This window comes from Trichoplusia ni, chromosome 15, assembly GCF_003590095.1.
Source record: "Trichoplusia ni isolate ovarian cell line Hi5 chromosome 15, tn1, whole genome shotgun sequence".
NCBI lineage: Eukaryota > Metazoa > Arthropoda > Insecta > Lepidoptera > Noctuidae > Trichoplusia > Trichoplusia ni.
Window position 1 is genome coordinate 3,919,496 of NC_039492.1, and position 24,596 is coordinate 3,944,091.

General features: G+C 34.4%; 1 protein-coding gene across 1 annotated transcript in view; it reads right to left on the reverse strand.

Moving 5' to 3' along the window:
* The window catches only part of LOC113501032 (sodium-driven chloride bicarbonate exchanger), a 36,625-nt gene that overhangs the window by 8,394 nt on the left and 3,635 nt on the right, over window positions 1-24,596 (reverse strand). The window contains exon 2 of the mRNA XM_026882007.1: window positions 16,021-16,121. Within this exon, the coding sequence (XP_026737808.1) occupies window positions 16,021-16,121 (101 nt within the window). The remainder of the gene's footprint in view (window positions 1-16,020; window positions 16,122-24,596) is intronic.

Sequence of the window (24,596 nt, forward strand, 5' to 3'; positions counted from 1 at the left end):
TTTGATCATTGCCCTGTCAATTTAAATTGTTTATCGAGCTGCGAATAGGCATTTATCTCACCTTGGGTGTTAGGTTAGGCAAAAATAACCCAAGGTAGAACCTTCAAGATGTGTTTATCGTTCCGTGCCGTTAAGTATCTTCAGAACCTTGTTTATAACATATACACAATAAACTTATGAACGGGCTTAGTGAATAAACTTTATCTAGCGTGATTTCATTCGTATATGTAATTTTTTGAACGATCTGTCATTTTTTTTCCTTTAATAAACTAATCGTGATTTGCAAATAATTATTGTAATGAAATAAATTGAATGATTGTAAATAGACGCGAGATTTTTAGAGACTCAAAACACCGAAAATTTCTTCTTATGATATGGTTTATGTACAAACTGGTGTCAAGGTTTAAAACCATTGGAATAATCTCACACGTGACGGGTTTTTCACACATACTCGTAGGTAGTGAAAAATCTTCATTTGAGATGTTTTCACCATTTTTAACAAGACGTGATAATTGTCTATTTTGTTTCACGCACATTACATCAAAAAACGTTGTGTCCAACGGGATTTGAACCCACAACTTTAGACTTGCCAATCCAATTATACTACCACAAGGCTATCGCTACTATCCGCACTAAAATTAACAAACTACATTATTAATATCACCTAACAACAACAGAACATACTTCTCCAAGTGTACTGATCACCGCGCTTTTCCTTATTAGGCTGCCACCTCATTTATTTACGGAGTTGCTAAGGAAACTATAGAATATTAGTTTTATCGGACTTTTCCCCTGTTATGTTTCTTTATCTGTATTAAATACTCTTCGGGGAATTGAGGTGGTACGTGACTTAATCACTGGGCTCTATTTAGGTAAATGAAAAATCAAAGGTAAGTTTTTTTCTGTATAAGAACTAAGAAGTTACTAACATATGTTTGGCTAAAAGTTCTTGTTTTAAAAGCTTTTAAAATACTGTGAAAAGTCTACATGCATATTAACTATTTGCGAACTATTGCGAAGAAAAAAGCTATTATAAGTATAAAGTGGTTTTTAGGGCCTTTTAAAGTACTTACTAAGTGTAATAAAAAATAGATCTGAGCATAAGTTAGTAGATTAAAAAACACAAAACTACAAAGTAAAATTTATCTGTGAAAAATTCAACTGTCCAACAACTGTTCTCGAGATACTGGCTGGTGATAGACGGATGTACAGGTAGGCGGAGCCTCATCAATAGAGTTCCGTTTTTACCTTTTGTGTACTTAACCCTGAAAATATACTTCAAAACCGTAGAATAACCTTCATTCTGTTCACGTCTATCCGTCACAGACCATTTAATATCTAATCGATCGGAAAAACATTAACTGGGTATAAATATTAATTATATAATGTGTTAAACTATGAATAATTCAATACTTAAATATAGTAATATAGGCGTTCCAGATGGGCATTGTAACAACGTGTCTGAATTCCAAAGATCTCTTTTCTGTGCTTGTAGGGTCAGTGACAAAAGACTATGAACACAATCAGAGGTACTATTTCCAGCTTTTAATAAGTAATACCATTAAGTCCTTTCGAAAAAAGGAGGATGTTATAATATATAAGTTTATATATAATATATAAGTATATGTTATAGTATATGACATCATAGCTCCATAACGGATCGAGGTATTTTAATTTAGAGTGTTTTATGTTAAAGGTGAATCAGGGTGAGTGTTATTAGATATGTTTGATAAAAATCGGTCAAGGCGTTTAAAAGTTGTAGGGAGTGAATGTTTTACTGTCGAGGTATTTAAAAATAATATGTCCATATTGTTATTGTAGTGGTATAAGAGAGACGACCGCGTGAGCTGTGACACTCGCAACTGCAAAAAATTAACAGATTAGAATTCTTAGTGGTTGACTAACTAGCTTAGTGCTTCTAGGCAGGAGTCACAGGTTCAAGTCCTGTCTTTATTTTGGTTTTTTTTTTGTTGTATTTATTTTATTTAATATTACTTTGAGCAAGTTGTTTGAGTAGAAGGGTAAATACACCAGTCCTAAAAAAAATGTTTCTTCCCATTACGAACAATAGAGGCTATTTAACAAAACGTTAACACAATGATACCTATAAAAGCCAACTAGTAGCATTAAATTGTGTTAAGTTAATCTTATTGTGTTTATCTACTTACCGACTAGATACTACGATCTCGAGAAAAAACATAACCATTGTGGGAAAGAGACACAACTACACGCAACGGCAACATGCCGTCTCGCTTCAACAACGGCAAAAAGGGCCTTAAGAGTGCATAGTACGGGTACTGAAAAAGGATCTTAAGAATTCAGATCCGCGGTCAATATGACCAGCAAATCTTTTGTAAGACCGAAAGGAAGGAGGATTTACTTATACAAGTAGGTGATGTACATAGAATTATGAAGGTAAGCGGAATTTCTCTCTTTATATTAAGGGTACGAGTGTTGGGTTGAATATAATGTCACAATGGCAAAAAGACCCGGAGGTTAGATTAATGCTTTTTAAGTTGATTATGGACTGTGAAAAGTAACCACTAGTTTCTTGCTTCAAAGGTAGAAAAGGGTTAATTAAATGCAAGTCAAAAGATAAATTTTGGATTATTTTCTTGAGATTTGAAATTAGATCATACCAAAACAAACGACTATTTTAAAGTTCCTCGCTTAGAAATCAAATAATTATGTCACTGGGGTTTTACAAACACGAAGACTCAGAACCAGCAATGTTTAATTGAAAAATATCAATAAGAAATTAACCTGGCCTTGTGCCCTTTAATCATTTAGAAGTCTTAATTTTTATTTAAAAGGTAAGTTCTTCAATGCTACCTCTTATATTTTAAAGGTACAACCTGAAATCCAGTTTATACTAGTTCAGTTCATGGGATTCTATCATTAAGTGTAAAAATTGCGGTAATAAATACATTTATATTTGTAATCTATGTATCCATGTCTCCACTATGAAAGTCCTTCACTAAAACACCATAAACGCTTGAATACGAATCGCAACTCACATCAAAAGCTTGTTGTATGACGTCATACACGCATTTGACTAAGCAAACAAAAGCTCTTGATTTGTTCTAGACGTGTTATTTGCAATAACACTGCTGTAAGCTTCATGAATAATACAAAAGACATCTAATGCATACATTCACTGCTCTCGTTAGCGATGAAATATATTTAGCTTAATGGGCATTGGAGGTCTTCCCTTTATGTTTTTAAGACTACATTTTAGATAAAGCGGATAGAGCCTTTATTGTTGCCTGTTCGATAAAAATCGAATTATTTTAAAGCAATTTCCGGAGTTTGTAGAGATAATAAAGAATAAGCCTAGAATTCTGAAGCTGTTGTGCTGGAATGATAAGAGACAAATTGTATAATATTGAGGCCCTATTGTGCCTCAATAGGCATATATAGTCGTTTTATACAATTCACTTGTGAAGTACGATTCAATTTGTCAGTACCTAATTAAATAAACATTGAGTCGTTTCTCGATCTCTGACAGTCGTTAAATAAATAGTCACAAAATATTTAACTAATCCGTGTTAGAATGGAAGCCGACCTCAATATAGTCTGTAAAAAGGTAAGGCAGATGTATACCTTTATTTATCTTAACTATGCTTTTCTTTCTCTGCCCTCTTTCTTTCCTTTCTTACTTCTCTATCTTTTTAAAAACAAAACGACTCCCACACTAAGTATAGATTACTTACTCCTTGTGACGCCGGGGGTTTCACAAATATTCAAGTCACATACACAAAGACATTTGAACGAACGGGATCGAACCCACGACGCTTTGTTTTGCGTGGTGACCTTAACTACTTTTCTATCCATTCAGTTATTAAAACATTATAATTTCAGTTGCAAACTTGCTTGTTACATTCTAAATGTTCAATTACCTACACACTGAACATGACTTCAAAAAGACAAATGGCTACATTGTCTTGTCATGTTAGACATAATAAATTGTGTCTCCTGTTGTCTACAATAAAGAGTAAATTTATTTTACAATTGCTGAGGCATTATTTTCATTTCATACACTTTTCCGTAGACCAGACTATATTAAAACAGAGGTAATATGTATTCAGAAATGGATTTCAAATCGTCAAGCCACAATTGAGCATACGTGGTAATCAATATTTGCCCTTTCTCGGCAAAGGAATTCAACAAAAACATTTTTTCATACATTTAAGAAAATGGATGCTGGCGTCTTTGAAATACCCCAACCTTTCCATTCTCCATATAAATTCTGATCGTTGGACCAATAACAAAAGTAAAGCCGCACATCTTATGATAGAAATGTTGACTTGGTATGAAAAGTATAATTTAAATTCAGGCATTAACGATTGTAAGCGCAAAATTAACTGAATGACAAATTAATTTAGTTTATCCGTTGGGTATTAGCTAAAGTCGATGTCAAGCCCAAAAAATCCCAAAAAGGAATTAATATGCTTCCCACAAGCCTATTTAAAATCTCTAGACGTGTTGTTTTTATGCGGTGTTACATTATCAAAGCCCTCTTAACTTTTATCTGCTTCATTTACATCTTACTATTTATCTTCTTTCTTGCAAAATACATGTCTAATAATAAATTATATCATTAATATACCTGTCCTCAGAACTATTACCCACATTTACATCCATATCATACTTAACACAATCTTGGCAAAGATTCAAAGAATCAAAGTTTCCACATTACCTCGTTTCAAGTCCCCTTTTATTTTGTTTTCTTGCTTTGTCACAATGTTTCGCGGTATTTAGGTAACAATTCGAGGGTATTATGCTAACGTGACTTGTGTTTCGACACAGCAAACAAACATGTCAGCTTTGTTTATTTAGCTTAGGTTGTTTTTCCTTTCGCTTGGCAACTTTTAATAACGCGATATTGTGAGAGGGAAAGTCGTTGAGACAGATTTAATCGTTCTAGTCTTTATTGCAGTTTGATTGCTTTCGTGGAGATTGCTTTTCGTTTAATATTGCTTGTGATAAATGATTGTTTTAGCTAAGAAGAGATAGAGAGATAGACAATTAATTTTAGGGTTAAAACTGAACTCTATTGGGGAGGCTCCGCTGTCTGTCCCATGGCCCGTTATATCTAGCCAGTTGAAATTTCACAGGTGCTATATTCCCATTGCCGCTATAACTTTAAATAGTGAAAATCAAAATCGGGGTTAAACAATCTGTTTTTCTTTAGGATATGATGTACCTACCGAATGTTCAGCTTTGTCCTCTAAATCGTTAATACTATCATTAAAATTTAGAAATATTTACATGTAATTTTGATTACATCAAGCGTATTTTGAGATTGGGGTAAAATTGTTTACCAAAAGGCACATAATAACTCCATATCCCTTCTATTCATACCATATTTTGCATTCGAATCCCTGTAAAATTGCGCTGAATCCCCAGTAGCGGGAAGAGGTTTTACGAAATCTTATCTGATCCGAAATCGGGTCAAGTGCGACGCCGAAGCTTGAAATTTGCAATTTTATGATAGATTTCGCTTCAGCCACAAGTTTAGTCAAGGTAACGTAGTAACAATGTAATTTAATTTAATTATGGCGGGTTACTTGGTTGCTATGGTAACACGGTTGTCGCCATGTCGGGAATAGCAATTATATCGCGAGACCACGAACAATCGACATTTACACAAAAGCTATTGAGGTGAAGACATACAACTATTGTCAAAAGGAAATTCAAGGTTGTATGCAATGTTAGCTTGCAGGTTAAAAAAATAAAAAAATATTTGGACTATATTCTGTAGTTGACACACAAAATAATAATCGGACAGACGTTTCAGAAAGTCCATGTTTCTCACCGGCGCAAAAATAAATTAGTTTAATGGACGAAGGAAACAAAACTCGGTAATAAATGCCAAGTGGTAAAAAGGTCCAGTCTTTTAAGGCGCAATAAATTTAAGGGCATTTGTGTGAAGTGGCTCATACAGAAAAATCTGGAGACACAAGGGGAAGATCTTTGGCCAGTATTACAGGATAGAGAACTAGGTTAGATTATATACTATTTCGTAAATGGTTCGTAAGGACGTAATTGTCCACCACATCTTATAGCAAAAACGTAGGTAGTTGTGAAATTAAAACGCTAGGTCTGTTATTTAACGTTTCTAAAGTACCATTTATTCCTATTGGAAATAAAAATATACCTATTCATTTCTCTTTAATGGAGTGAAAAATAACGTTTCTACTGTTACAGCTGTAATAATGTTGCTTTAAGTGGTGTTAGGCCCATGCCGGACGGCGCGTTCGCGTTTCACGTGCAACAAAATCGGTTGTCAGTTGTCAACACGCTCTGAGGGAATGCAGGACTGTCCCAAAAAAATTACTCCCGAGAAACAAAGGGCAAAAGAACGTGAGTTTTAGTCAAAAATCTGTAGTAGGTAAAAGTCAGTAAGACAGATGATTTTCCACCCGGAAAAAAGTCCTACCCAACTTTATCAAAGCTTTTATATAGGAATTTGGATATGACGAAATGTTTTTGACAGCCTATTAATTGAGTGCGTAAAGATTAATTAATACGGTATGACAGCGAGCTGATGAGCTGTGTATGCCGAACAGATTTTCTGTTGAACGGGTTTTGTATAATTTAATATGATATTGGCGTGGAAAAATATGGAATGACGAGATTGATCGTGGTTAAAATCCAATTATTTTTCTAACTAGTGCGGCAGTGGATAGAACAGTCTGACATTTAACAAGCAGTGAGTCTCGTTATAAGTAATGTGAAAAAACTCTTTATTATAGAAATATGGAAGAGTAATTTGAGTTGAGAGGATGAAAATGTGAGATCCTGAAGTAGTCTTCAAACGTCTACGAATACCGAATTATACGATATTTTCAAAATCCAGTTTAACTTTATACAATTTGTTGTGACACAGCGCTAACGTTATTTTTCCTCGTTCATTATTTTCCTATGATTCGATAGGACAATCCTTTCGGTAGAAATTTAGTTAAGCTTTCCCACTTTTCTTTGACAAATACGGGCAAAATTTTTGTGTATGTCTGTAAAATACAAAATGTTAAAATGAAAATGCTGAATGAAAATCAAAGCCAATTCAATTTAAGGTAGTTAGCTTCCTCCTCTTATTGATTTCAGAACCAAATCAAACATTGATTGATATTGAAAAGGGACCCGACATACCTACGTAACTTCAAAACAATTTGGCCAACTTCACAATAATATTGAATTAAATTGGTATTGATTTAATTATACAATTATGTTTACATTCTGGGTTTATGAGACGGTAGAGAGTATTATAATTTTAATTTAAGTATTTTAAGCTTTATAAACCTTCATAAGGATGATTTTTATTAAAATTTTGCAACAGCTTAGGTGCTTTTAATGGAAGTTGTTACTTTGATCAAATCAGGTTTCCTGGCTATCAGCAATTTTTTTTAAGCAAGATTTGGTTTTGCCCTCTATTGTCTCAAATCTGTAGGGCGCAAGTACCGTTACAAGTATGACCAGCTTCAGACATAATTACCCTGATCATCATCATCGTACACGTTAGTGCTAATCTAAAGTTATCTGTTAATTTCATGAACAGTTTATTCATTTTTAGGCGCACCATTTAAAAATAAGCTCATTTACTAAACTATCTTCATCAAATACGTGACTTAAATTACACAAAAAAAAAACCATTTTTACGACTAAACTTTTAAGCCAGAGCGTGACTAAAATCCGCATTAAAATTTTCCACTTAATGCTAACGTGGCAAAACTTTATAATTAGCACAAGCCCCTTAGTTATCATACGTAGAGCTCGTTAAGGCGGCCCATTCACGACGCTCTTCACTTGTTTGACATACGAAAGGTCGTTTAAAACTAAAGAAAGTAGGCTTGACCTTTGAATGTGCTGCTTTCTAAAAGGCAGGGCTATCTTGTGAGATGCGAAACTGCGTATAGTCGAAGACGATATTTTTCGTGGTTGTTGTGATAATCTAGGTTTTTATGTTCAAAATGAAAGAACGATTAAGATATCTCGTGAAGCGTATTAACAATTATTATGTAGCGGATTACTCATACGTAATTATAAGGATCGTCCGAATAGTTTCGACTCGCGACCCTTCTAATGCTTTAGCTCATAATTTAGGACTCTGGTAAAATCCGAACCTAGTTGGGTGATTCCGTCCCGATCACCGTCTGAGATGGATTGATCTTAGACCTAATATTATGTCAATTTGAATGATTTCAAACCTGGGTGTGGTGTTTGATACTGTAGTTAATTCAGATGCCTAAATCTTTATTTGCGAATATAATACCATGCCTATAAATGCCCCATTGTTGGGCTTTTATGTAGGGAAGGTTAGGTAGATTGCGTTTTTTTTTTATTTTTGTACATTTCGATACAATATTTTACAAAAATAAATACAAACACATGTCTAACTGTCATAAAGGTTTATTGAAAAGAAAAAGCAATCTTAGCTTCTAAGATACAAAGCCGTTTATAGAATTTGGGCAGACGATATTCTCATTGAGTGCTTTTGAAACTGACAGTTGAATTGTTTATTATAGATTCAGATTTGTTGATGTTAGGAAAATAAGCAATTTAAGCTTTTCGTACTTTATTTGTATTCAGGCTTCTTGTTACCTTTTTCGCTTTTCCAAAATAAAATAACTGATAGAGAATGCAAATAAGATGTAAAATTATGTACAAATGTAATAAGTTTAAATGTTAAGTAAGGCTTGATCAATTTCTCTCAAATCGATTAATTTTACTGAAATATTTGAGAAAAACGAAAATCTATCTTTCAAAAAATGTCTTACCTAATTGAAAAAATCATATGTTGCTACAATCGACATGAATTAATATTCCAAATTACCCAAATACACAAAATAGTCGGTACATAAATAGCAGAGAAAACTAGTTTAGAACCACCGTACAGTGTAAAATAAACTAATACAGACCACTGTGTGAAATTGCCAACCAATGAAACCACGGTCCATATAATAGATGCTGCGGTTCGTCCAGACAATTATGTTATAGGCGATCAAACGGTGCTGGGCTGTAAGCACACAAGGCTAATTGGTGTGGTGTTGGTGCTATGCATGATATGCTATGCATGCATGCATATGCTGGTAATATGCGAGTTACGTCGTTAATGTAGCGCCAGATGTTTGTCAACGATGATTGTGGAAATTATTTCCACATGTGTGTGTTTTAAGTGCGTACTTTGTTGTGTTTTATGAGTAAGGACGTTGTTGAATTACGCTATAAAATTATTTTATCCTGTTAAAAAACATTTGAATGCAGACGGCAACCCAAATTCTTTATACACTCTCAGGTCTAACGGTCAGGTACAAAGTCACAAAAATAAATTAGGTATAGCTGCAAAAATATAAAACTGCTTTAACGGAAGCTTAGTCTGAACTACAGCAAATGTTTTAATCTAAAGTATTAGGTACAACCGATAACGAATTTTATTGAAATTGTTTTAAACATTATAACAACATACAAACACACTCACATACTTTTGCATTTAATTAAGTAGTATGATTAGTGTGACTTTAAATAGGAATCTACTGTAAACTTGTATAACATAAATATTGTAGAGTTTGTTAAACAATTACAGCAACTTGTCAATCAATTTTCTTTAACCCTTAATAAACCAGATTATTGTAGGCTAATTTTATTCGACTACATGAATAAATACTCTTCTCTACTATTTCTATAATAACCGTTCTTCCTTTTCTTCCCGGACCTATCCATCAGACCCTCATCAATGTTATATGAGAGCAATAATCTACATAACACATGTGTATAGCAACTTTCACTACTACAAAAAAATATAATACAATCAAAATAAAAACAAAAGTTCTTATTTCAAGTATACCGTTTTCTAGGCACTGTCAAAACTCAACAATATTGACTCTAGGTGCACGGCTCGAAATGTCATTCTCATGGAGAAGAACCGGCAAGTAACTCAATACGTTCTGTTTTAAAAATAATAATCTAATATATAAAATTAACGTGTCACGATGTTAGTTGCCGTACTCCTCCGAAACGGCTCAACCGATTTCTACCAAATTTTACATGTATGTAACAGTAGGTCTGAGAATTGGCTAACATCTATTTTTCATACCCCTAAATGTTACTCACAATAAAATTTATTTTTTTATTTTGTAGACGAAGTCTTTTGTTTTTATAATGTGGCATTAAAAATACATAAAACTAGAAATAATTTATTCGGCAAAACAACGTTTGCTGGGTCAGCTTGTATATTATACCTACAGTTGACATTACAAAAAGGTTTAATACACAACTAGATATAAATCACCCTCTAACAGCCGTACTTGCGTTTGTGGAAGCATTTCAAAAGAGTGCAGTAAAGTGTTGAGCTAAATGAGGAAAGTTTTACAATAAATATTACGCCGAGCTTTGCTTCCTTCAAGTTTTTCCCTTTGCAACTCAAATAATGGACTTGGTGTTTTTTTACGTTATAAATAGAGCTTGGAAAAATAAACATGAATGAATATTTAAAGTAAAACTTGGGTACTGTTAAAAAAGTCAATGACATGGATATCTAACAACCTCAAGAGACAGATGATTTACCTCGCCCACATCTCGTTCGTACTTAGGTAATATTTGAGCACCGTACCTAAGAAATGTTACTACTGGCGCTTGATTGACTTTAACTAGTCAGTGTAACAATATGTTAAAGTGAGTCGAATAGTTTTTAACTCTGCTCACCTGACAAGATGGCAATCCGACACACTACATGCCTTTCAAATGCTGTGATAATTATTTTAAAAAGCACACGAAATTCAACATGTCTGTGCGTGCTTTAGGATCTACATAGGCTATTACTTGTCTTTTGAAGCGAGTAAGTATAATGCAAGCTAACTCACAGTGAGCACCCATTCCAGCCTATTACCTCCTGCATATGGCTAACCCTATTATTGTTCAAGAAAACAGCCCTACTACCTTCCGCTTTGTAAGCTAATTTTCAATTTCCAACTCCGCTAACTTAATATGTCTATGTTATTCCAAGTGGCCAGTTTCCTAAGTGTTTCCATCGATTTTCCACCGATAGGAAAACTTTCGAAATCGGTTTTCCACCAAGATCGAATTACAGTGCATGGGACGAAGCCAACGCTTGAAATACGACATGCATCCATAACTGCATAACTAAATTACAAAGTATTCAAATTGAGTTTCGTGAGAGCGACGTGCGTGTCAATTTCTCCTCGACTTCATTTTAAAACGACCGTCCAGTTTTTAATTCCCTTCATTGAACGGATTTTAAAAGCTTATGTAAGTTAAAACTTTATTTTAGTTACCTTTTTTAATCCTCGTTGGTCCGCTTTTTATTCTTTTATTAAATGTCTTTATAGATTAAGCTCTAAGTGAAATTTACTAACTACTAATGACTTGAAAATGTCAATTGTTATGTATGTAATAAAAATGATAAATGGCTGAGAAAAAGGTGATCGAACCAACCTTGAAAGTAGTATATTTCAACCTGGTAGGTTTGTTAACTTTTAACATTTTATTCTAATTTCACTAACAACCCAAATATAATAGAACCACTCATAAATGTCCTAGCCGAGACATGACAAAATCAACAACAATAACACATTCAAAACAGCCCCACCCTCAAACATGCTGTACATTACAACAGACATCTCATATCCTACAACACCCTAACCCGTTCAAAAAACAAACTCACAAATATTAAGGACAGTTTCCTCCTCCGATCAATCGTAAGTTTGTTCCCGTGTTATGTTCATACACACAGACATAAAACAAATATGGCGGCATCGGGGCAGTACTCCCCTGTCCTTCTACCCTCCTGACCTAGTTACCACCAGGGGAATTTACAAGATATCCTGCCCTTTCTTCTACTCGTTTTCATGTTAAGTATTGGATGTCCCAAATGTTCAAAATAATTTACCTTTTTTGAGCCAATAAGTATTTAAGCATGGGCCAAAAGAGATTTTTGGTTATTCTGTGCTGACTTGATGTAACATGAGGAGGTGTTTTACATCTTAAAATAAGTTTTATAGGAAATGTTTAGCACCTTATTGCACGTTGGTGAATCTTCAGTTTTGCTGTTCGGTAAGAAGCCGACAATACAACGACCAAGAGGTCATCCCTAGAGAAGGTGGTGTGATGATCTTGAAGATATGCGGGGTGGTATGAAATCATAAAAAACAGAGAACTCTTAATGGAACAAGGGGAGGCCTTTGCAAAACTGTTGGATCTTACGTATATGTGGTACGATGTCTTGAGCTGACAGGCAAACATTTTTTATAAAAAAAAAAACACAAAATTGAAGAAAAGGTTTTAAGTAGTGCGCAGACAACATAAAATGTTAATTCTTTCCAAAATTATAAAAGATTTTCATTTAATTATGACAAAATACTTTTCTCTATTGCTAAATAACATAACTTTAAAATACACTTCGGCAAATTACCGAAAAAAATATTTCACAGAAGATTATGACTCACTAAAGTCTATTATTATTACCTTTTTAGAAACTATCATAACATTCCCAAACTTCGAGAACTCATAACTTTCATTTATTAATGAACTTCGGAAGCCATCTCTTCCCCTTATTACTACGATGAGAGATGAGACATTAACAAAGTACTGTTGTCGTTGTTAAGGTGAGATGCCGCTACGCGCTGTGTATCGCGCCATTTCGCTCACACATCGGGGAAATTCGTGCTTTGAGATTTCAGAAAGGGTTGTGAGGAAAATTAAAAGTTTCAACTGTCACAGTGTCAAATAAATGTTTTGGAATGAAATATTACTTTGATTAATTACATATTATGAAGGCTTGTGTTCTTATTGTATTTCTAGTTTCTGTAGGTTCATACATTATTTAGAACTTATAAAGATATTAATTCAGTGTTCCATGTAGTCAGAATTGGATATTCTTATTGATATGTTACGATAGAAAAACAAAGTAAAAATCTTATTATTGAACAGGACCTACCTGTTAACATTGAGAATATTTCTTTATTTTTTTATAAAAGATAGGAGTCTGCTATAAATCGAAACTTAGTACGTAAGTACCTTGTTCTTTGTAACGTGTGTAAACAAAAAAAAACAGCAAATTGAGTTGTCAACTGCTTTTCCCTTTAATTCCGATTGTAAAGAAATTGTATTCTTTCGCCCTTGGGTGTTTACTCAGGAGCAAACAGCTTTTGACTCATTGATATTATATTTCCTTGACTGGAAAATATTTTACCTTATACGTTTTTCTGTTTTTAGTATTATCACAACACTTGACATGAACTGTTAGCGTTGTGTTTGTCTTTTTCAGGGACTCAGGGCCCGATATTGTGGTAGTCCTTGGCGTAGGCTTATGTTCAGCACTGGATGTCTTGTGACATGATAATGATGATGAAGGATGTGTTTAATATATGGGCTTAGACCAGCGTGTGAATTTCCCACTGATCCTCTTATGGGGAAAAGAAACAACTTCTGACAATACTTTGATTTGCCTTATCACCGATAAGAATACTGAAGAACACAAACAGAAGCCTTTTTTTTCTCCAAAACCATCGATATTTACGTGCTATGGAACGTGTCGGCTTTTATTCCCAAAAAGGGTGCCTTTACCGAACGGCAAAAGCTTTTTCTTGTAATCTATTCGGTACAGTAAACTGCTCCTGGCTTCGATATAGCTGAATGTGCATTACGCCAGGAATATTCTAAGTTCGTTGAACATACGTAGTACAACACCAATGCATTCGTAACGCATTAAATAGTGAAAATATTCCCTTTGTTTCTGGATGGTCGAAATATGTTTCAAAATGAACTCATGATAACTGTAATGGGTAGACCTCAACCGATCACAGAAATCAATTTAATCATTAACTCACGACAAAACATATTTTGTGTTGATGTTTGAGAGTCGTACAGGGATATATGAAAGTTGTAAAACTATAACTTGAATACCCGGATAGCCGAGTGGACAGGTCATCACACTAAATCCAATTTCCCTGACGTGCTGCGTTCGATACCCGGGTAGGACAAGCTATTGTGTACACACGCATGATCAAATGCTAATTTTGAATCTTTGTGTCTGTGTACATGTGACTTGAATGTTAGTAAAACATCCCGCGACATATTAATTAAATTCCTTAGTACCGAGTTCTATTTTACCTAAATTAAATAGATATAGCTGTGAAATGTAATAAGTTTTCTTTATACGAATACGTTTTTCGACAGCTATATCACTGTCTCGATTATTTTCTAATATTATATTCATACAAGGTCTCAGTACTATTTTTGCAAAGAAATTCTAGCAGATAGAAATAAACAGTTGAACCTAAGTAGAGCACGTATCTGTAATGCGATTCTCCTTACTTTTTATTGTGTATTTGTGCGAGTTTATATTGTAAAGTATTTTTAAAGAGACGCTAATGGAATACGTACATTCTTCCATATGCGAGCTCTAATTCAAATGCTTTGCACATTCTTAGGTGTACACTAATGTAATAAATGTGAAAGGGAGTGTTTGTAGGTGTGTATATTAATTTTGCGATTTTGACGAAATTTAGTATGGAGGTAGCCAACACCTTGGTCGGGCTTATTTTATTCTTATTGCGATATCAAAATTGTATACACTTGAAATTTCGAATGCAAGCAGCAATTTTATTTATGATTCATACAAAAGATTTCTTTTCGCATTATGTTTGAAATAAGATTCTGGTATTTTGAAATTGTATTTTTAGATTTTGAGTAAGTATCGTATCGTGTGTCTCTTGATAACTTCTTAAGTTAATTTACGTTTATGTCACGATAAACTTCAATATTAACACCTCGGGCATTATTACCTTCATGTTGACTTTATTAGTCTGTAATATCATATATTATTACGATGAGAACGTTAGAACATTGAATTTTGGGGTCCGTTGCCGTAGGGTAAAAACGCAACTTAACGAATAACTATGACTCCGATTTCGGTCCATACGTCCGTCTGTCACCGGGACGTGTCTGTACGTATCTTATGAGCCAACAATTTTTTTTACAGTTATTTTATGCTTTTGGATAATAATAAAAAAAAAAACCGTGAAAAAAAAGATAGTTGAAATTTTAACAAATTAAGTTTATCAGTTGCCGCTATAAACTAACTAACAAGAAAGGAAATTCGAGGTTAAGCAGTGGTTGGTACGGTCATAAAATGTGATGATTCATCAGCAGCGTCATCTCTGCCTATAGCCGTCCACTGCTAGACATAGGCCTCCCCATATGTTCTCCAGCGCGACCGGTACATTGCCAAGTGTGATGATTGTTAAATGATTTTCCCAAATAGTTTTTTTCAGACTAGTGAGTTCGAATTAGACTTGATCAGCTTTTGTTTATTTATGAAATACCATATGTGTTTTCTTTAGCTTCTTCGTTATAAGGTTAGGTACATTTTTATGCCTTGACATAAGAATTCTTACGAGAATTCTGTACCAATATATAAGATAAACACATACATACATATATCGCTTGTATCATGATAATGTAAGATTAATATTTGTTCTTGCTTCTAATAAAATTTGTTATTTATTTTTGCGAGTAACTTACGTATGTTATTTGGAATATTTTTTCTGTTATTCGTAGGTAACGTAAATACTTAGATATCTATTTTATCAGTCGTAATTATACGATAATTATTCTATGGTTTTATTGGCTTCGATGTGTCCATTTGGTTATCGCCAGACTCGACCTCATGAACCGTGTTAGCAAGATATTTGTAATTAAACAGATCATCAGATCAGTCATCTTGACAGTCTTTACGGATGAAGCTATAAAGTGTGACAACCAGGTCCTACTAAGGGGTATCGTTTTGCCCAGGTAACTGTGTTTAGAAGGTAGATATGCAGTCGCTTCTTGTAAAACACTGAGCTGCTTCCAGTCTGACTGGAAGCCGGTCTTTAATATATTTGGGATAAGACTAATACGATTATGATGTGATATAATGAAAGAAAAGTTAAAAAAAACTTATATGATACCTATATATAAATTGAAAATGTTTTTAAAACCATATTATTACTATATTACCTTCAAAGTCCTGTTCTGTGTAGTCATGGTGCGTGTGCTTCCTCGCCGCGGGGTCTGTCGGCGCCTCGTCATCATCAGCTCTCGTCTCCATGTTCCACGGCCTGAGGACAGGTAACATATTTAGAGGTTTCATTTTAAACTATTTTTGCGGGTTCACTTAAATATTTAAGGGTCGCGGTTTTTCAGGATCGAGGTAGGTAGTACATATGTAGTTGACTTATTATCGTCAGTATCGATTTTTATTTTCATTTTAAGCGACCACTGTAAATTTAAGACGTTACTGCTTATGCTTTTTGTTGTCCTACAAAATAAAGTCTATTAAATGAATGTCTACAATTAAAAAAACAGTATTTTGTTGGCTTAAATACAAAACTCGTTTTTTATCGTCTTAAAGAATAACTTAAACTTAAAGTTAATAGATAACAGAAACTTTTAGCAAATAATAGTCCTTCTAACCACGTGATATTTTTTTAATTGTTCACATCTATATATCACGCTCAGTATGGAAATGCCATTTAGTTTCGACACCCCGAAGCAAGCATACATTCAAACGGTTTCTATAAACATTGAAATGAAACTATGTACTTTTACGGATTTTATCGCGGTTTAATTTTAGTTTTTAGTTCCCTAGTTTAGGTTTCTATTAACGTAAAAAATCTTAGAAATGACTCTTAGCTAGAGGAGCTTCAGTCTAAAACGTCCTAACATAGTCATTCATTTGTCCATTCACAGCATTCGCAGCTCCATTAGAAGGCTATTTTAAAACCCCTGTGTTATTACTAGCAGCGAGTAGTCACCTCGCTCGGAGAACGCTAAAAGTGTGCCATTAGCCCGCTCAGGAAATATAGATGCGCTTTTCAAAGTCCCTCTTTGTTCTCTCTTATTGATTAGAGCAGTTTGTGAAATGTTTTTGATGGGTATTTGTATTTGGGAATGTATATTAGCCGGAATTGCAGCATAAGATAATATGTTTTATTTTAAAAGATTTTGATTTGATTAAAGGATTCAGATGGTTCATTGATTAAAACTCATACATCGTAATATAACTAGGAAACTAGGGTTTTGCCAAAACAAGTTAAATTACCTCTTAACTAGATAAATTAACACCATAAATTGATCGGCGAATGCAAAGTACACCTACCAAAATAAAAACATGCATGAAACAATTTATGGTCATCGGTTAAGTAGTTTATGCGTGAAAGTGTAACCAACAAACTAACATTCACATTCATAATATTAGTAAAGATGTGTCAGCAACTAAAGTGTTAAATTTTATTTTCTTGTAGAAAATTAAGTTACAAATATCTTATCTCCAGCATCGTTTGAAATGGCCTCTAGTATCGATATTCTATTAAAGGGAGATAGTTTAAAACTGTATCAAAAAATATCAAAGACTTGTAATTTCCGTCCAACGAAGGATGGAAGCTAATCACCTAAGTTGTGTTAGTCCATTAAATAATGAATCGCTGGTTTGTAAACTATTTACAATTTACCAAGAAAGAATAAAAAAGAGAATGTTTATTATACTTCAAGGTTTTTTTTAAACAATTGAAAGATTGACATTGATTTATTCAAAACGTATGTTGACATTTTTTACAATGAATTTCGTCCACCATTTTAATACTGACTAGGTAAATTAGCTTACATAAAAATAAGAAATATTCATTTTAATTTTTGTAATGTAAGTTTTATAACCTCAAGCAAACACTACATGTGAAAAACAATCCAAACATAGTAATTACATGTATGCAATACTCGTCGAAAGTATTATCAAAGCGCAAGTTCGTGATAAGAATCTGATCAAATTGCTTCAGCCATCCAATTTGTATGTAACGGTACTTTGCACGCGATCCGAACGTAGTAACGTCCAACACACGAAAATGTAATCAAATTAGTAACGAAACTAAGCTTTAACGCTTTTGATGGAGTAACTGGCCAAGTGCAAGCCGAAGGTTTCGTACCAATAGGCTAAAGGAAAACATAACAGTTAGGCGACAAGCAATTTTTCATACAGTAATTTTATGACCGTACCGAGGAGCTCGTGGCTAAGCTATAACCGCATAAGTGATTAGATCACAGGTAAGCTATGCTTGACGCGGTTGGTCCGTAGATGGGTGACCAGCTTTGTCATAGCGAGTTCCTCCTTGTGTCCCGGCTGTTATTCCTACATCTTTGACAGTCGTTACAGTTAGTCAGAAGGTTGAAAGTCTGACAGCCAGTCTAACCAAGGGGTGTCGTGTTGCCCAGGTAACTGGGTTGAGGAGGTCAGATAGACAGTCGCTCCTTGTAAAACACTGGTACTTAGCTGAAACCAGTTGGACTGGTAGCCGACTCCAACATAGTTGGGAAAAGGCTTGGCCGATAATGAGTAATTTTACGAACGTAAAAGCCCTAACTTAACCTTCTTTAACGATCCCTTACTTAACGATCTTTATCTTAGTTTTTTTTGTAGTTTACAGATGTATATAAACTGAAAATTTCAACTGTTTATCCAACACGGTTCGTGAGATACAGTCTAATGACGGACGGACAGGCAACTGTGCTTTTACCAAACTTTGTCAGAGTGAGAGTTATCAGCTCTTTCTATGCATTAAATAATAATTAAACAAGGAAGTATTTAGAGTGAAATTGTTCGACATTTTTCGGTATCCAAATTATTACCCGAATACTGCGATCAAGTGTACAGTCACACTGTGACAATAAAGAGGACGGTACCTAGATACAAGCTATCTGTTGATTGCTGATTGTATTTACATAATTAAATTGTACCTGTGTTTGGTTGATTTAACAGGTTTCAGTAGCTCTGTGTATTATTATATCAAAAACTATTATTATGTCTAAATTTACAATTTATTCTTTTGCAAGTCTGCTAAAAGTGGTCTCTTAAAGAAATTAGCAAAATATTTGTTGTTTGTACACTATTTTTAGATCCTAAATTGTTAACTAAATTGGGTTTCCAAAACGATTTTGTGGAGGTGAATGCTAGTGTTAAATGGTAAGCTTATATATAACAATATTCTTTAAACTTTATGCCACACCACCTAGTCTAAGCTAAGCAAAGCAAATTACTAGACAAATGGTATATAAACTAGAATATTTAATCTATACATATAATAAATCTGTAGAAAAGTAATTTTTGTACATTGAAGAAATTGAAAAAAAAAATAGCCAGCGTGTGAAAAGATAAGTAACAGAACCCATTTCCATCATTTTTGAAATTTTTGTCTGTTTGTCTGTTTATCTGTTTGTTTGTGCGCGCATCACGTAAAATCTACGAATTCAATGCAGACAATGTTTATATACAAAAATTATACGCAACTTGAGGTATAACTTAGTTTTTATTTCATCGAAATCGGTTTACTCTATCAAAAGATATGATTAATTTAGTGAGTTCAAGAAGTAAAATATGACGTTACGCAATTCAGTATAGTACTTGCAACGACATCTTAAGACTAAAAATAGAACTAATGTTGATAATTGAAATCCAAATCCGATAGATGGCGTTGTGCAAATGACGTCATTTTCTGAATCGCGGTGTTAAGAGATTCCGCGCGAGAATCACGTCGACCGTGTTTACTTGAAAAATTGGGTTTCGTTTGGTGTCTTAAAAGTTCTGGAGTGTGTCGTAAAAGGTCTTAGGTTGCTTGGAAGATAATCGTTGTTCTAAATTGGTCGAAATATAAGTATTGGCTGTTTGGTTTCGTTTGGTCATTGGTTTGAAGTAGGAAAGTAGTATTTTATTTACTTCGTAGTTTGTATCTAATAGTGCCAATCGTTTTACAGTAACTTAGCCAATTCGTTGAGTCACGACCACGAACAGACGATTCGTTGTCATACTTAAGGCGCGTACGCACGTACGAACACGAACATAGCGAACACTAACACCAGACTCGAACATTTGGTTCGTACGAATGGACGGCATATTCGAACACGAACGCAAACATAGTTCGAGTCGAGTTCGCGAACAACAGTCGTGAACTCTATCTTAGTAGCCATGACGGCGCCGCTGGAAGTGGTCGATTGTGAAGTAGCGGAGAATTTTTTGATGTTCGCAGTGATTCACGAAATGTTGTTTCCTAAAGCGGATCCTAGATGGATCCGCACTGCGATAACGGGCCCGCACCCCGCCCAGATCTAGGTATACGAACAGTTTTGTTGCGTAACATTTATTAAAGCTCTTCGAACACCGTCCATACAGAACACACTACAAGGATCGCCGCGAACATGTTTGACGAACAGAGTGTTCGATGTTCGATAGTGGTACGCACGTGCGAACCAAGTTGTTGCGTATCATGTAACTCAACAAATTTGTTCGTACGTGCATACGCGGCTTTAGACTGTTCGACGCACCGTTCTTTTACGTTTGTAGGCTATTCGGTCATAAGTGTTGTTGGTTTTTTTATTGCTTAAATTTTCCTTGAAAATGCCTCAAAGAAAAAAACTAACCTTTCGCTGCATAGCCGAAATGCGAAAAGGATGAGACTTAGTAGGTCTCAGGAATCGGAAGAAGATCGTGAAGCACGGTTATCTGCTAACCGAGAGCACATCGCTCTTTCACGTGAATCTGAAACGTTCACCGAAAGGGAGTCACGTTTAAGTTCACAAAGAACACGGACCGCAACTTGGTGGTCTCAAGAGAGCATCGAGACGCAAACGACGTTGTTTTGTTCTCAACAACCACGCGAACGAAGTCGCGGGCACAGCTAGTACTTAATAATTATGTAGATAAAATACACTCAGACACGGAACACAACATACAAAAAGTATGCTTGGATGGGAATCGAACCGCCATGACCACTTGATTAGCCCATCGACTTCAATTTATGAGTAATCGGCTTATTTATACGGAACCCTCGTTGTCGCAATTCCGACTCGCACTTCACCGATTTTATAACATCCACATGACAATTGAGTACCTAGCGTCAAATTCAATGATAAATACAAAACTCATTACAAAATCAATTATTATTCTACCGAAATTACATCAAAGGCAATTAGTACAAACAATAACGTTTATTACTATCGTCTTTATTTACTTAATGATTATCAGGCTGTTTCTATGCCGAACATTTTCTCGAACGTTTCTTACTTATGTATTCAATACGAAAATAAGTTTTTATGTAAGAATTTTCAATCTGTCTCTGTGTTTGCCTATAGTGGGTAACATATTCATTCTATCTATAATTTAATGTTATATAAGAGTCATTAAATTAAAGTTCAAATGTTGTAAAGGCCAATTGACTCATTGGCTCAAAATAATATTGCAGTTATGAAAGAGGAGCAGCATACCACACGTCATAAAATTTCACCTCGAGATCTCCCAAATAAGACAGTCTTAATTTAGTGTTTTCGATTTTACTATAACATCACATTAAAAAGTCAATAGACACAAACATTAAATTATGATTTCTAATTGTAATAATTCGGAGCTCATGCAATAAATTATTTTTTTATTAACTGACGCTTAATTATCGGTATCGCCCGTCCAGTTTCAGACCCAACCGGAGTTCTTATTCAAGAGCTGAGGCGACGGCGGGGTCACGCGTGAAACTTATCGAATCCTGACCCCGTCGCTTTATTAAATAAATACTAATGAATCCGCTTCATAAAAGTTACTCGAACATATACACGGTGATTTTTTAGTCGTCTTACAAAAGCAGCCCAGTTCATGTATCCAATCACTAGAACACGATCATGACAAAAAAAATAGGTATTTATGAGATTTGAATAAATTTAAAATGCAATTTTTATTCAATATTATGATGTAATTCGTAGTTTTTTAGAAACACAGCTCTGTTGCGAGCGCGGTCCGAGCCTTGTAACAATGGTGAGGGTAGTTGTTATCATTTTTAAGAGTATATTTCAGATTTCTCTAATTTAATTTTTCTTCGTACTTATTATCTTAGTTGTTGATAAAAAAATAATAATCGCGCCTAGGGGTATTTTACGTCGGATACATGAACTGGGCTGCTTTTGTAAGACGACTAAAAAATCACCGTGTATATAGTTTGATATTCTACGTACATACAGAGCAAATAGCTTTAAAAACGATTGTTAGAAAAACACAGCAAAAGCAAAAACCAGTGTTACGTTATTCAATTAAACGCGCCAGCCTTGCCTATTGTCTGTCTGTCTGTATGACGTTTCAATATAGCGAGTCTTTTGTTCACAGTACTTGGCTTGGCAGAACAAAATGTCGGAGCAAAAGTTTTCAGATTTACGAACTAACTTTATTAATGACACGATTAGACGTTTGTATCTATTGTGTTAAACGTCTTTAATTGTCAAATAGCGTTCTTTTATTATGCAGTAAGAAGAATAAATGATAATAGGAAAGATAAGTGGGTTTAAAAAGTTAATTTTTTTTAATATTTTTTCCTTTCACGTTCAGAGCGGTGTTTCGCTTTCATAAAGATGACAGTTTTGTTTTTAGCTATCATGGTAAGAGGACAGCGATATGTTGATTGCCACTTGTTACTTACTGTTCTGGAAGGGAATTAGAACGAGAATCTATAGCCCTTTTGAATATGAAGGCATATATGATGCGATATGTACTATCGGTAATAAAAGCATGGTTTTTTAATCAATCTTAAACGAGAGAAGTTTTGTATACGCTCTTTTTAGTAAAAGTTTATTATACAAGTTGGCAATTATTATTTTTTATATCACACCCCACATCAATGGGTGATTTGGTGTCCAAATATGTTATTTTCTCCAAAATCATCAGTTTAGCCTTTTCCCAATTAGGTTGGGGTCAGCTTCCAGTCTAACCGGAGGCAGCTTAATACCAGTGTTTTCTCAACCCAGTTACCTGGGCATCATGATACCCCTTTAAACATGTTGTCAGAATTTCTAGCTTCTAACTACTCTTGTTAATTTCTCAAACAAACTACAATATAATTAATTAAAGTCTATTTTAATCCAAGTAATTTCCAAGACAATTAATAACGATCTCTCAAATAATAATTACAAAGAAAACTGGTATCAAAGTTATGAAAATAACACAGCTCGCTTTCAAACTCTCTTCAGCTAGAACTTTGTAACAAAATACGTGACAACAATATCCCTATCCAGACTTGAACGTCGTAATTTTCCGAGAAGAAGCCTGTATTTAAGTCGCGCGGCCAAGCAGAAGGATCTCATCCAGTTAAAATAACTGGCCGGCGATTATGTAGCGAAAGTAACTTACTGTGACATGGTAATGTTTTGCAGAGTATAGAAATTAGGGGCTGAATATATAAGTATGTTATTCGACGACCCAAGTAAGGACGAAAATTAAGAGGATTCCAGAAGATATCGTTTTCAAAATGGTCTCTCGTCATTAAAAAAAAATGAGAATAACATGGAAAATGAAACTTTTCTAATAATATTGGTTTAACATCAAAAGCATGCAATCTGACTAACTAGATGAAATTTTATGTGACCAAACGACAGCTACTTCACGTTAATCAATAAAACCGGTTTATGTCGAAAGTTCCAGGGGAACCAAAACCAAGACATAGACGTTTTAAAGTCGGTTGAAAAAGACAAGTGTTTTGTCGCAAGACGACTTTAATGTTTCCCAAGACACTATGCAATATTATAAACTACTTTATTTTTAGTTAGAAGACTGTCACTTTGTTTTTGAGTGCTAGTTTCTTTGTACATCCTTTTACAATAAAAAGCGAACAAAATATCCATACAAAAGCAACTGGGATGGTGTAGGATACTTGAAAAGCAACATCTTCATCAACTTCAGTAGGTAGAAAGTTTATCCAAAGTCTTCTCAGTTCCTCTAAAGGGTGTGCAAAACAAACATTTTGGAAACAACGAAGTGGAACTTCGGTTCAACTAATGAATATGTAATGAGAACAGGTCAGGTACGATCAATTAGTGTGGTCAATGGTGTGCGTGCCAAACACAGAGTTCAATTAATTGAATTCCATGATTAAATGATAGTTCACAATTGAGACACTACTGTTTGTTGTATTTGAATATAACAATATCATGTTATATTTTTAAGATTGTTTGATGATTATAAAAGCAATATTTTTAAATAAGTCAAGCAAACTTGAAATTGACGCGATTTTGCGTTAAACGTTGATTACATTTTGAGCGTTAGTGCTCAGTAAATTTTTCGGATGATCTTTCGATCCACGGGCGGTTTTAACTCTGACAACAGGTTAGATATGAAACCAAACTTAAAGAAGAACGTCGATACAAGCTCAGGTTATATTTCTACCTGTATCCAGCCAGAAGAAATCAAAAGTAAATGAAAAATCTGCCCTTACTGACAAAAACCACTTCTAAATATTTTTTCTTAAATTTTAATTCTTTTGACCAACCCTTAAAATATTCTCACGTACGTTATCATACTAAAAGGTACTCGCTTACGTTCACGGCACGTTATCTCTGCTCCAGTTAACTTGGTTGAATATTAAAAGCCGTTGATGCCCTACGGTGACAATAAAGTCTGTAATTGGGCTATGTTTCGGCCATTTTGGCACTGATAAGGCCTGAAAGTACTTACAAGCATGCTTCTGAATAATTTGACACTTAGTGGCTACTGAACAATGGAATTTTATTTAGTGGAAAAT